We start from the raw sequence: 13,966 nt of genomic DNA, 5'->3' as shown, positions 1-13,966 counted from the left end.
GAGTCCAAATCAATATAAATTATTTTTTTCTATGTAATAGGAGATTGGAAGAAATAAATGTCCGGGTAGCACTGGACAAATGAACTTGTAATTCTATAAATTTGTGGTGCCCCAAAATTGAAATATACACCATCAAATATTTCAGCAATATTACATATTTAGTAATAATACCTTTATGTACTTTCGTAAAGCAAGAGAGAATCCATGATGTGATATTTGATAAATATACTGTACCTTATATATTTTATAATTATCTTTAACACCTCTATGGTTGTAATTTCTTGAATGTCCCTTGAATACAGGGACTAGACTAATGCTTTAAAGAGATTTGAGTCAATAGTCATAACGCTTAAAATAAAAAAATAAACCCGAAATACTATAATAATAATAATAATAAATAATGCTTACAGATTAGCCTTGGGCTTCAGTGGTTGTGTTGACTTGGGATTCTGACAGTGGCGGATCTAGCGCAGGGCCGGGGGGCCTAGGCACACAGTTTTCAAGGCGTCGAAAATAATTTAAGCTATTATTTATATATTTTTGAAACTTTATAGTAAACTCATATATACTTCTCATAGTCTGGGGTCTGGCAGCCTCCCAGTTTTTACCTTCTACATCCGCCACTGGATTCTGGTATAGATCTCAACCACCGACTATCCTGAAAGGACTTAATCCTGGTTTTCCCAGTCACAACAGGTGAATACCGGGATCGTATTTTAAATATCCAGAACCTGGCAGCTATTTTGCTCAAGTCTATCGATTGTGGAAATAGTATAGAAAAATCTCCTTCAAGTTACCACTTCTCTAAAAAAAGGTGAACCCATATGTGTCTCTGACTTTTTTTCTGTCTATCTTAACAAGGCGAGTAAAAAGACACTTTTTGCATCTGTCAATTGCAACCACTACAATACGACAAGAGTCACAAGGTTTTGTTTCTTCAGTTGCACAGCAACCCTGCTCGGATATTTTTCATCCACGGCAAAACGCCGGATAATATGAAAGGGCAAACTGCCGGAAACGGATCCGGCAAATCGCCGGATAATGTGAAAGAAGCCTATCTGGGAAGTATTTTGATGAGAGACGCTTACTGCACCAAAGAGAAGGTCAAGAATTGCCACAGCCAAAGAAGTATTCAGCAAGAAAAATCACTCTTAGCTAGCAGGCTTAATATTGAAGTAAGAAAGAACTTGGTCAAGTGCTAAAACGGGTAGGAGAGAAGAGGATCCTTTTAGACAGGATTTTTCGTAGAAGGGCTAGTTGGATTGGACAAATCTTGCTAAGACATTGCTTATACTGCCATATAAGGAAAAACAGAATGAAAGCGAGGAGTAAGAAAAACACAACTGATCGATGATTTGAAAAATAAAAAGAAAATATTAGGAATTAAAAGAGGAAGCTGAAAATCTTGAAACGTGAATTTTTATGGTTCTTCATTTTTTACACCTTTTTACCGGAAATACGAGTCACATTGCGTGCAATAATCGTGCAGTGTGCAGCTCACCTTTTTCAGGCCCAAACGCAGCTTAACAGACTTTATACCTTGTATGTAAACAACGTAACGAAAGTGTTTGATATAGTGCAGTCAAAAATTTAACTATACTGTATGGCATGACAGCTTTATCAAGTGCCAAGTTATGAAATTAGTTTTGTTTAACGTGGTTATTGATCACTACTCGTTACCGTATTTTACCTGGAACAAGCATATGTTACCCGCATCGCATCGCTGGTTTGAAATAAATAATTTAAATGCCCACTAATATTGCTCATCTTCGATCATTTAAAAATTTGTCACTGCTCCTCATCCCCCAAGTGTCGGGGCTGAGAATAGATTTGAACAGCATCCGAAGTGTCATTGTTCATTTCGGCGGCCGCAAGAACTATAGATTCAACACTAATATCGGTCATTTTTGACCATTTATATATATATATCCCCTCCCCGTTGCGGGCCATGGCATCGGAAGTGTCACCATTCAGCTCAGCGACCCCAAAAAATGTTGTTTCAGCACTAATATCGGTCATTTTCGATGATTTTTAAATCTCTCTTCTGTCCCCTCCCCCAAGTTGCGGGTTTGAATTTGGATTAGAACGGGATCGAAAATATCACTGTTCATCTAAGGGACCCAAAAACACTATAAATTGCACACTGATAGTGGCCATTTTCGATCATTTATATATATATATATATATATATATATCTTTCTCCCTCTCCCCCAAGTGGCGGGGCTGATTTTGGATTTAAATCGGATCGGAAATATCATTGTTCATCTGAATGATTCCGAAAACTATGGATTAGACTAATATTGGTCATTTTCGATCATTATTATATATAGCTCCCCCTGCCCCTCCACCGTGCTGTGGCACACGGCATCAGTATTGTCACTGTTAGTCTCAGCTACTCCTAAAACTATGGATTCGACACTAATATTAGTCATTTTCAATCATTTTTAAATGTTGATCCACTTCCCCCAACTATCAGGGCTGAACTTGGATTGAAACAATTTCAGAAGTGTCACTGTTTCTCTCATCGACCCCGAAAACTATGGATTCAACACTAACTAATATCGGTCATTTTTTATCATTTTTAAATTTCTCTCCGCTACGTTTTATCGTCAAAGTGAATAGCTTAAAGTAATCCCTGTCCCTAATCTCATGTGTCTTGAAAATTTGATTGAGATCGGTCGTATAGTTCAGAAGTTATTAAGTTGCAAAAATAGTCACTTTCAGTCTTATATAAATTGATTTTTATGTATCTCCCCTCTTTCACCTCCCCTACATTGCTCCATCAAATTTAAATCATAAAAACGATCCCAGGCCTGAACCTAATCTATGTTGAAAGTTTGATCAAGATTGGTCGAGTGGTTCAGGAGTTAAGTTTTATTTATTTTTATAACCCCGCCCCCAACCCTCAGTTCTACCATCAAAGTGAATAGCCTGAAACCAGCCCAGCCTTGAAACTCATCCATGTTACAAATTTGATCGAGATTGGTCTTGCGGTTCAGGAGATTTAGTCACAAACATAGTGATTTTCAATTTTATATATATAAATTTAATGTTCATAATACTAAAAGTTTTCCGTTTTGCATGCTTTGTTTCATTTTGCTATATCTGCTGGATTTTACTGATCTGATTCATTTAGAATTCCCGCTACGAAATTTTATTTTTTAGCCTATGAAATATAGCTCTATCGTCATCCTTACATTTTTATTATTATTTATTTTTAGGATAAGGAAGCGTTGCAACTTGAAAATGAAAAGCTTCTAAAAAAGCTGCTGAAACTGGAGGAGGAGAAGTTGTAAGTATGCTTTGAAAAGTTCGTACAGTGACCCTTTCTTAGTGTTTGCGATTATATTTTTATTTTTTGGTAGCTCATTTTCCATTTTCGCATTGGAATTTTTACAATGAACACTGTTTACCATAGCCCAATGATAGTACAAAATAAGATGATAGTGAGCTCATCGTGGTACTTGTGGGATATGCAGAATATTGTTATACAGGGTGTTCAAACACATACAGCATTCACGTTGTAGCCTCGCGTAACGCAGTCCCTAACGCTTTCCCTTTGGTGCAAGCGGTCCCGGATTCGATTCCCAGTGGGGACATTCAGTGGAAAAAGTGGAAAAGCTTTTTCAGTCCAGCCATCCTGAGTGGTATTTTCCTCATTTACACCAGGTAGATGCCTGTATGATACCTCACGTAATGATCCCAGACCATTTCCGTCCGCCCGGCGTCGGGATGTGGCGCCGAAATCGCGTAGTTCTTCGGAATTGCAGTCATCCATTAGTCTTCCAGGTTGGGGGTTGTGCCGGGCCGATTCCCCGGCATTTAAAACCTGCGATCGAGCATACCTTCAAAATAAACCTCGGATGCCGGTTGCTCTCCCTGGACGACAGCCTCGTTATGGCCTTGTTTATGCTAACTGGATTTGTATTTGGATGATGCCTGGACCCGGGGCCATGGGACGGAGGAGTGAATCGCATACGGACCCAGCAGGATCGGATGGAGTGATGCCCTGAAAGGAAATGCTAGGAGTCTGCGGTGCGGGAATCTCCAAAGAACCATTGGTCCTTCCCCTTATACGGTGAGACGTGGATCCTCTCGCTAGTGCTCATCAGTCGGCGGTGCAAGTGGCTGTGCCTCCTAGTCACTTCGACTTGGTGTCATAGTTCAGCTTGCTGACAAGGGTCACGCAGGTAGGACCTGCCAGATTCGTTGGCCGCTTCGAACGAAGACTTTGAAGAAGGGAGGACTTCGGGCTTTGATACATTAAGGATTTGTATCATACACCCTACACGGATATTGGCACTATCCGCAGCAAAGAGGAAAAGCTTGATCTCGCACTAAGATATTTAATTATCAAAGATAAATCTACTGACACTGCTGGAGCCCTCAGTAAACTGTCACCGTTTATTGTACATCGGCAATTACAACATATTACGGCGGGTACCTTTCCACCTGGATATATCCGAAAATTGAGAAATGGAACATTACTAGTACAAACTGTCTCTGACACGCAAACCTGATTGTTCTTATCTTGTACCCAGTTAGTGTCTGTTCCTGTCATCGTTGAGCCTCATCGTCAATTTAATACAAGCAAGGGTGTCATTACATGTTTCGACTTCACAGATGTACCGGAGGTTGAAATCTGCGAAGAACTTACGGATAGTCATGTCATTGCTGTCCATCGGATTTCCAGTAAGAAGAAAGGTATATTGCAGCTAACGGACTCCTACATCCTTACATTTGATATGTCTAGCCTTCCAGCACACACAAGTGTTGCTTACCATCGTTTAAAGGTCCGACCTTATATTCCCTTACCATTATGATGATTCAACTGCCAGCACTTTGGTCACTCTGTCCGATCAAGTAATGCTTCTGCCATCTGTGGAAACTGTAACGCACCAGCTCATGGTCAGGCTCCATGTACGTTCTCTGTGTATTAACTGTAAAGGTGCTCATCCCGCCTGGTCACATCAATGTGCCAAATTGCTGGCTGAAAATAAGATCCGTGAACTTGTGGTCCTTGAGAAGATTTATGCTGCTGGGGCTAAGCGCCAACTTCAACCGAAGGTTTTCTTTGGCACCAGATTCTCATCACTTTTGAAGACAACTCGGTCTCAAGGTACCCAAACAGTTGACATTTCTATCCAGACTGATCTTGACGTTCCCAGTGTGCCCGTCTCCTCCAAGGAGTCCCGTGTTACTGTTTCCTCTGCCAAATCAGGTATCTTCCGCTCGAAGCCCAGGTTTTCTTCAGCCTCGCAGCCTACCCTTCCGCAGGATGATGATTTCCTCTCCTCAGACCGGTAAGCAAATTTCTACCTTGCAGCCACCTGCCGCTCTGGCTGCTGGCTCCACCTCGACTGCCTCTCCTTCTCGTTCATAGATAGACCTGTTTTTGAAGCAGTCGAACAGCCAGGCTTCTACCAAACAACTGTCCAAGAAGCAACTCAATAAACAGCTTCAGGCTGTCTCAGTCTTCAAAGGCTGCCTTCATCTCTTTCACAGCTGCTGCTTCTAACCAGCAAAAGAAGAAATCTCCACGCCACGCACCTAGTCTTCTAGCCCGCCTGGAGCAAAGAAACCGAAATATTCATCACACAGTCTCCCCAGTGATAACTAGTCTCTCATGGATGGTATTGTGGATCAGCATCTTGATAATTTCACTCTTGTGGAAAGCCGTCACAAAGAAAAGCGCAGCGCTCCGCTTCTTGTTCCCGACGCTTGTTGAATGTCTCTCCTTCAATGAAATCTGAATGGCTATTACCCACACTATAAAGAATTTAAGCAATTGTTGCCATGGTTTCATCCTACTATCTTCTATCTTCAGGAAACTAATTTTACTGCTACAAGCAACTCAGTTCTCTCTGGCTACACTTTTTATCGTCATGATCACCTTACTGCTGGCCGTGCAGCTGATGGTGTGGCAATTCGTGTTTCTGATGTCTATCACTCTGCTTTCTTACATGTGAATAGTGATTTGCAGCTTTTAGCTGTCCGTGTCTTTCTTGAGGCAACCTGTTACTATCTATTGTGCCTACCTTATTCGCCGTGACGTCTGTACTGCTGCAGATCTTGAACTGATTGCCCATCAGCTTCCATCCCCATTTCTGTTTGTGGGTGATACTAATTCTTACTATGGTTCAAAATGGTTCCATCTTAGTCTTTCACTTATGTTTGGGATTAATTTATGTGTTCTTCTTACCTTCTCTTGAGTTATTCCAGTCTTTTTGCCACTTTTCTAATATTACTTGCTCTGTCTTGTATGCTATCTATTTCTTTGCCTATTAGGTCCTGTACTCTACTTTTGTTTCCTTTTTTAAACCAATACATTGCCGCCCGTTGGATTATTAATAGATGCATTGGTTTTAACCCCAACAATACAGCTAGTGCATTGTGGGAAGTAGTACCAAATGCTCCGCTTAGTCTGATCATTATATTTCTTTGGGTTCTTTCTATTTTCAGTTTTAGTGTATTGTTTTCTAACAACCTGTGAGCTCAAACGCTGGCAGCATAATTCATAGTTGCCCCTAAAATTGAGTCGTGGTATATTTTTATTATTTTTCGTGGAAGCTTATATTTATTACTTGCTATATTTATTAGTAACTTTCTGTCATTTATCACTAATGTAATTTATGTGATGTCCAAAATTTAGTTTATCAACTACCTGAATGCCAAGATATTTGAATTCGCTTACTCTTTTTATTTTCTCTTCTCCAATTTTGATGATTGGGTCCCTTGCCAGTTTTGTTCCGAAAATCATATATATATATATATATATATATATATATATTCTTGGATAATTTTAAGTTTACTTTCTGAACTCCAATCTTGAAATATTCTTATTATTTCTTTTGAATTTTCTTCTATTTCCCTTCTTGTATTTGCTGATGTTATTACTGCTAGGTCATCTACAAAGGCTGTTACTCTATCTACGCATTTATTTTTATTTAATGCTTCTAAACATGGCTGGAATTCAATGGGCCTAGAATAAATCCCTGTGGGCACCCGTTTTGTGTATTAATGCTTATATCTCCATTCTCTTCTTTTATTATTATTTTTCTGTCTTTAAAATATTTTTATTGTGTTCACTAGGTATTCTGATATTTTTAGCTCTTTTAGTCTTCGTACCAGCGAGGGAATCCACAGATTGTCGAAAGCCCCTTCTATATCTATAAACAAGGTTAATACGTACTTTTCTCGCACCTGCGATCCAAAATTTTCTCCACAAAAGCATTTAGAGCGTCTTCAGTCGATTTGCCCCTCCTAAAGCCGTATTGCAAGTTATCTCCTTCAATATTCCTATATTTGTGTAATCTGGAAGCTATTGTTTCTTCATAAATTTTGGAAATATTCCGGAGGAGGCATATTGGTCTGTAGGAGCTTACATCTCTTGGGTCTCTATCTTCACTTTTCATTAATATTATTAATTTTGATTCCTTCCAAGGGAGCGAAAATTCCTCTTCCTTAGTAAAGCATTACATAATTTAGTTAGGGTATCCATATTTCTTTTTTCTTTTTATATATTCCATTTTTTATTCCGTCTAGTCCAGGGGCTTTTCCTGATTTCAATTTCTTTATTATTTGTTCGATTTCCTCATTTGTTACTATGTCTATTTGGTCTTCATGTTCTTTTCTGATAATTTGGTTATAGTCTTCTCTTAGTTTTCGTTGTTGATCTGTTTCTTCATTTACGTCATCTCTTGGAAAGAATTTATTTGACAGTTTAAGTATAGTTTATTCTGTTGTTTTCATATATGAATTATCATTATTCTTTAGTGTAGTTAGCGTTATGTTGTTAATTTTCTGCATGATTAGTTTGTAGGGAAGCCCCCATTGTCCCAGTTCTATATTATTTTTTAGAAATTGTTCCCAACTCTTCTTTTTAGCAGCTAATAATTCCTCTGTATATTTTGTTTCACTAGCCTATAATTTTCTAGTCTTCTTTCTTTAAGTATAGGATTTATTGTAGATTGGTAGCTTTTTCTTTTTGCTTTTGCTATCTTCTTTAGTCTTTCTAGTTTTGGGGACCAAAAGTCATTATATTTTTTCTTTGTCTTGACTTCTAGAATTGATTCCTCTATAGATTTCTTTGTTTTATTTTCTATCTGTTACCAATTTATCTAGGTCGTCGTAGTCACCAATTTGTGGTAAGCACAGGTTTTTCTCGAAAAGTTCCCAATCTATTTTTCGTATGTTATAATTCTCACCTTTTGTTCCAAGGGTAGTATATTCTATGTTAAATGTTATTACTGCATGATCGCTTGTTGTTACATTGTCTTGAACTGTCCAGTTCACTATTTGTTCACTATTGGATAGTACTTAAAGTAACATCAATGAAGGACTTTCCTCTCGGGCCTGCGAATGTTGGTCTGTTACCTTTATTTATAACCTTAAACCATTTTGTAGAATAAAATCTTCCAGGATTTCGCCTTTGTCATCTGTTATCGGTGAGCCCCACATACTTGATTTTGCGTTTGCATCTATTGTAATAATAAAATTAGTCCTTTGATTTTACCAAATTATTGTTTGTATTTTCTGTATGAAATCCTGTATATTTAAACTGTATTGAAAGTAAGAATTTATCAGCCAAAAGGATTTGTTAGCGAAGATTACCTCCGTGCATACTGTCCATTCGTCACAATATTGCGCAATTTTTAGTACTTCAATATTTTTATTCATGATTACCGTTATTGCTTTCGGATCGTTTCCTCCTCTATTATTCTTGCTGTCGGCGGAAATGCTGTTAATTTGCTCTTGCTTGTATGCTTCCTGTATGTTTACTATGTCTATTTCATTGATTTCAACAAATCTTCTTAATTCCATCGTGGCAATTTTTGATCTTTGGGCGTTGTTTTGCCTATTTTTAATTTTGTAAATTTATTATGCATATTTAGTATGGACCAATGCCTCCTTGCCGGACTTGCTGAAGTCGGAATATATTCGTCCATGAGGATTAACGAGTTCTTTGTACACATTTTCCAAATTCCAATAAATTCCCCGTCGTTCAAATGCTTCGTCGATTAAATCTACTAATTCCCATCCGTTCGCCGGTAAGTCATAAGTTCGTAATTCCATCCTGTCTACTTCTTCCAGAACGGGATATGTTATAGATCTACCCTTCTCATGAAGATCCCTTGTTATTTGCCTAAACGCCACTGTTAGTATTTGCTTATCCTCCAACTTGGCAAGCTTATATTGTCTTTCCATTTTTTTCATAAAGTGGCCGTGGTTCTGTGAATATTGGAGATATTTCTGAAATATCTGTGGATGTTGTAATTGTTGAGTCTTGGATTTGCTCTTCTTTGGGTGGAAATAAGTACTTCTCTTCGCCATTTGTGAACGAATTTTCCAGTTTGAGTATTTCCAATTTTTCTTCCGATGTATGTTTCTTCTTTTGGTTTTTCTTCCGATTTTCCAATAATGTAAATTCGCTCTGTATTTGTTTCACTGTATCTGGATCTTCTGTTTGTACATATTTGTTCTTTGTTGTTATATTCTCTTTTCTCTTCCTTCCTAAGAATGCTTCCAGTCTTATTCTGTCTCTTTTAACTTTGCTCGGGGATTTGTTTTTCTTATTTTTACCTTTTTGTTGGATATCTTTACCCATAGTTTATTTTACTAATTATCCTCTCTCGGGCTACTTTATAGGACACACATTTCTTTGTATTTGAGGTTTGACATGTTTTGTGTCTCAGTTTGCAAGGAACGCAAATGTTTTTATTTTTTTCATCACACTCTTCACTTTTGTGTCTCAGTGTACCGCAGTATCTGCATCTTGTTTTATATTTGTTATCACAATATTTTGCGATGTGCTCGAACTCTTGACAGATGTAACACTTAGGCACCAGTGTGATTTGTAATCGATATAAACCTTGTCCTTATTTATTAAGTACTTTCTAATATTAGGTGTAACTTCAATTACCAAGTGGCACTTCTTTTGGTTCTTTTTCCCTGCACGAAATCTGGCCTTAATTTGCTCTTTTGCTTCCGGTAAGTTGTCTTCGAAGTTCTGTTCGATCATTGTTTCCATAATTTCTTCATCTTTCAGATCGGATGGAACACTATATATGATCATTAGTGGATTCCTTTATCTGTTTTCCTAAAAGTTGAAGTTACTTCTAATTTCTTCTTTCGATTTTATTCTATTTATATCTTCCTTGGTGGCGGTTTCCAGTACGACAATGTCCTTCGTGGTTCTCATTCCGGGTTTTTTAAAATTTTTCTTTCCTTGAATCAATGACTTCGACCAGTCTTTGTGCCGTTTATTTGGTGGTTTCTCCTTTGTTGGTCTAAAGATTAGTGCCGATTTTGTCTTAGCCGATACCTCCATAATCCGTTTCTCCTTCTCTGTGATCTTCCTTCCCTGTCTCACCACTTCTGACCATGATATAGACTCTTCATCTGTTTCCATTTTGTCTGATTTTAGGTTGTCGATTTTTTTTTTCTATTTCTCTTAGTTCGTCGTTTAGATTTGTATTTTCCATTTTTTCTTTTAAGATGGAAATTTCTCATAATGTTTTCATTTCCGTGTTCTTCATCATGAGACCTAGTTCCTTTACCTCCTCTTTCAGTTTTTTATTTTCCTTTCCCAGTTGGTTTCCTTTGTCTTCTGATTTCCTCAGCTGTGACGTTTTTTCTTTAAGTTCGCTCTCCATTTTTTTGTATTTGTTTGTCCCTTTCCTGTCTTATTTCTTGTGTATCCTTCCTCAGTTCTTCTATTTCCTTTTTCTGGTCTTTTATGATCTCCTGAAGGTTCTCGATTGTGTGTTTATCCTCCAGTCTTGAACCCTGGTGTCCGATCATAATTTCCATTTCAATTATTAATTTTTCTTTCTGGAGATCCTTGTATCTACTCTGGAGTTCCTCATTTATTTTCTCCATTTGTTGGAGTTTCCCTTCTAAAAGTGTTCTGTCTTTAACCCATACGACCATTCTTTTCTTTAGTTTGTCAAGATGACCCTTCCCCTACCTTTTTCCAATCTAGAAAGCTATCTAAGTAGCTGAGTTCGCTTTCATATTGATCAATTGTGTCAAAGCCGTAGGATGTCATAGGTTTTTTGTAGGTTGTGTCTGGTGATACTTTTCCTTCCTTGTTGTTTTACGCGCCTCCTCTTTTTCCATTCTTGTAGGCGTTGCTTGAGCGTTGGAATGACTAACTGGTGAGTCTTCTCTTGTCTGTTTTTGTTTTCTTACCGATGGTGGTGTCCTTTGCATCATAGTACCCCTTAAAAAGTACGGATAACCCGCAGCGCACTAACGTATGAAGGATTGCTTATACTACACTCGTGTTGATGCTTCTTCAACTTAAGGGTCTTCACTACAGCGAAATTAAACTACCGCTAATTTTTGAGTTTTTCTGTAATATCTTCAAAACAAATAAAAATATTCGAAAAGCAGAAACGTAGTCAACTGGACAATATGATTTTGCATGTGATACCGTTATCATAACTCATCTATCTGCTTTCGATTTGCAACTGTATATAGATTTAGCATTTTTTGCGGGTTCTGCAAATAGCGGTATACCAAAAGCAGATAGGTGAATTGTGGTAAAGTTATCACATGCAACATCGTATCGTCTAGTTCACTACGTTTCTGCTTTTCGAATAATTTTTATTTGTTTTGAAGATATTACAGGAAAACTCTAAAATTAGCGGTAGTTTAATTTCGCTCTAGTGAAGACCCTTAAGATGACTATTGAGAATCTTAATGTTCTCTGATTTACTCCTTATTAGTTATGTAGCCTGTCCTGTCAGGCTGCCACGAGGGTTATCTAACTACCACAAATGACAAAAATCACTCACCTCAACCATTATAGTCCAACAGATGATACGACAGCAATACAGGAAGTGATGATTCATGAGTTTTTACTTTTTAAAGAGTTCTTCTCTTTAAAATAATGTTTGTGTTGGTTTATAATGGTGATTTACACAAAATATTATTATTGTTTTGTGCTTGTTATTTTTAAACCACTTGACCAAATTTTATCCTGATTTCATTGTTGTGTTCACTAAAAACTCACATACACAATGAACACACACACTTCACACGAAACCAGGCTCCTTTTCAGGAGCACGACGAATACACTTCTCCACGTTTATAAAGCCTGTACTCAAGTCCGGTGGTTTGAGAAGATTCATTACGTTATTCTGGACCGACGACGAGCACTCCACACTTTTCATCGTGTACCTGCTGCTGATAATTTGGCTCAGTTTCGCCTCCTTCCAGCTCGCTCTCGCTATCTGATTAAACAAGTTAAACGTCATAGTTGGCGCACTTACGTTTCATATCTTACTGCTCGCAGTTCCATGACTGGAGTCAGGTCACAGCTTTGTCATCTGTAGGGGCATGTTTCTTCTGTTGCAATTCCTGAGTTTGTCATCAATGGTGTACTGGTCACTGATCAGGATAGGATTGTTGCTGAGTTAGGACGTCATTTTACATCTGTTTCCAGTTCTACTCACTACTCAGCAGAGTTCCTCACTCAGAAACAACATACCGAGCGTGCACCACTTCAGTTCCGTTTTTGAATGCTGAACCTTATAATCTGCCTTTTATCGCTGCTGAACTTGATGCTGTTTTGGGCTCTACGAAGGACACCGCGCTTGACCCTGATCAGGATAGGATTGCTCTGTTATACTGTGCTCCGGCATCTTCCTGCAGATGGCAAGCAATATCTTCTTGAACTGTACAATCGTATTTGTCTTCAAGATTCTTTTCCCGCTGCCTGGCTTGAAACATATAATATTCCTACTTTGAAGCCTGCCAAACCTGCCACGTCTAGTGGAAACTACCGCCCGATCGCCTTGACTGGCTGTCTGTGTGAACTTTTGGAGAAGATTATAAATACATGCTTAGTCTGGACTCATTTCCAATCTCCAGTGTGGCTTTCGGCGCTTTCGTTCCACTACTGATCATCTGGCGCATCTTGAAAGTGCTATCCAGGATGTCTTCCGCCATCAAGAACTTCTGATAGCAATCTTCTTTGACCTAGAAAAGGCCTACAACACGGCTTGGCGCTACATTTTACAGCAACTGCACATCTGTGGCTTACACGGCCACTTGGCTCTTTCTCCAGAACTTTCTTCAATAACGTTATTTTAGAGTCAAACATGGATCTACTCTTTCTGCTCACTTTCCGCAGGAGAATGGAGTTCCGTAGGGCAGTGTGTTGAGTGTCACTTTGCTGTCGCGGTGAACAGTGTGATGTCACAGTTCTCCACTCCTGTTCATGGGCTGCTTTATGTGGATGATTTTACGATCTACTGTCGCTCACGTGATCTCTGTACTATTACTCGCCAGTTGCAGTTAGCGCTCAACCGCCTTCACCGATGGTCTGACAGTACTAGTTTTACCTTTTCGTTCACCAAAACACACTGCGTTCATTTTTTGTCGCCTTCGTCACTGTGCCTGTGGACCATGTTTGTTTTCTGGGCCTGCAGTTTGACAGACTATTCACATGGGCTATTCATATTCGATACCTCTAGTAGCGGTGTCTCCGCTCCATGAACCTACTAAGTTTTGTGTCTCATCTTTCGTGGGGTGCTGATCATGTGGTGCTTCTACGTCTGTATCGTGGCCTTATCCTCTCACAAATGGATTATGGCTATGTTGCATATGGTTCTGCCCGACCTTCCATCGTACGTTCCCTCTATACTGTTCATCTTGGACTTCGTCTAGCATTTGGAGCCTTCTGGACCAGCCCTATTTCTAGTCTTTATGTTGAGGCTCATGAACCTTTTCTCTCCCACCGTCCGGATTGCCTGCTCTTGCGCTATTACATCCATATTAGTGAACAACCTGATCATCTTTCAGCATTCGCTATTGAATCTGATACTCGCTATGAACGTTATTAAGCACGACCTACTGCTACTCGATCTTTGTGCATTCGTGGTATAGACCTTGCGACTTCTCTTGGAATGAATGTCCCTGCACTTTGTCCATTAGGCTTCCTGCCCATTCCTCTGTG

At 38.9% G+C, this 13,966-nt stretch overlaps 1 protein-coding gene across 1 annotated transcript in view; it reads left to right on the top strand.

Annotated features, from left to right (window-relative positions):
• The window catches only part of LOC145688219 (uncharacterized), a 57,057-nt gene that overhangs the window by 30,879 nt on the left and 12,212 nt on the right, over positions 1–13,966 (top strand). The window contains exon 4 of the mRNA XM_081762124.1: positions 3,222–3,292. Within this exon, the coding sequence (XP_081618250.1) occupies positions 3,222–3,292 (71 nt within the window). The remainder of the gene's footprint in view (positions 1–3,221; positions 3,293–13,966) is intronic.

Source organism: Thermobia domestica, chromosome 6, assembly GCF_964235325.1.
Source record: "Thermobia domestica chromosome 6, izTheDome1.hap1.1, whole genome shotgun sequence".
NCBI lineage: Eukaryota > Metazoa > Arthropoda > Insecta > Zygentoma > Lepismatidae > Thermobia > Thermobia domestica.
The sequence above is the reverse complement of the archived record's forward strand: the minus strand, read 5'-3'. Positions and strand labels throughout refer to the sequence as shown.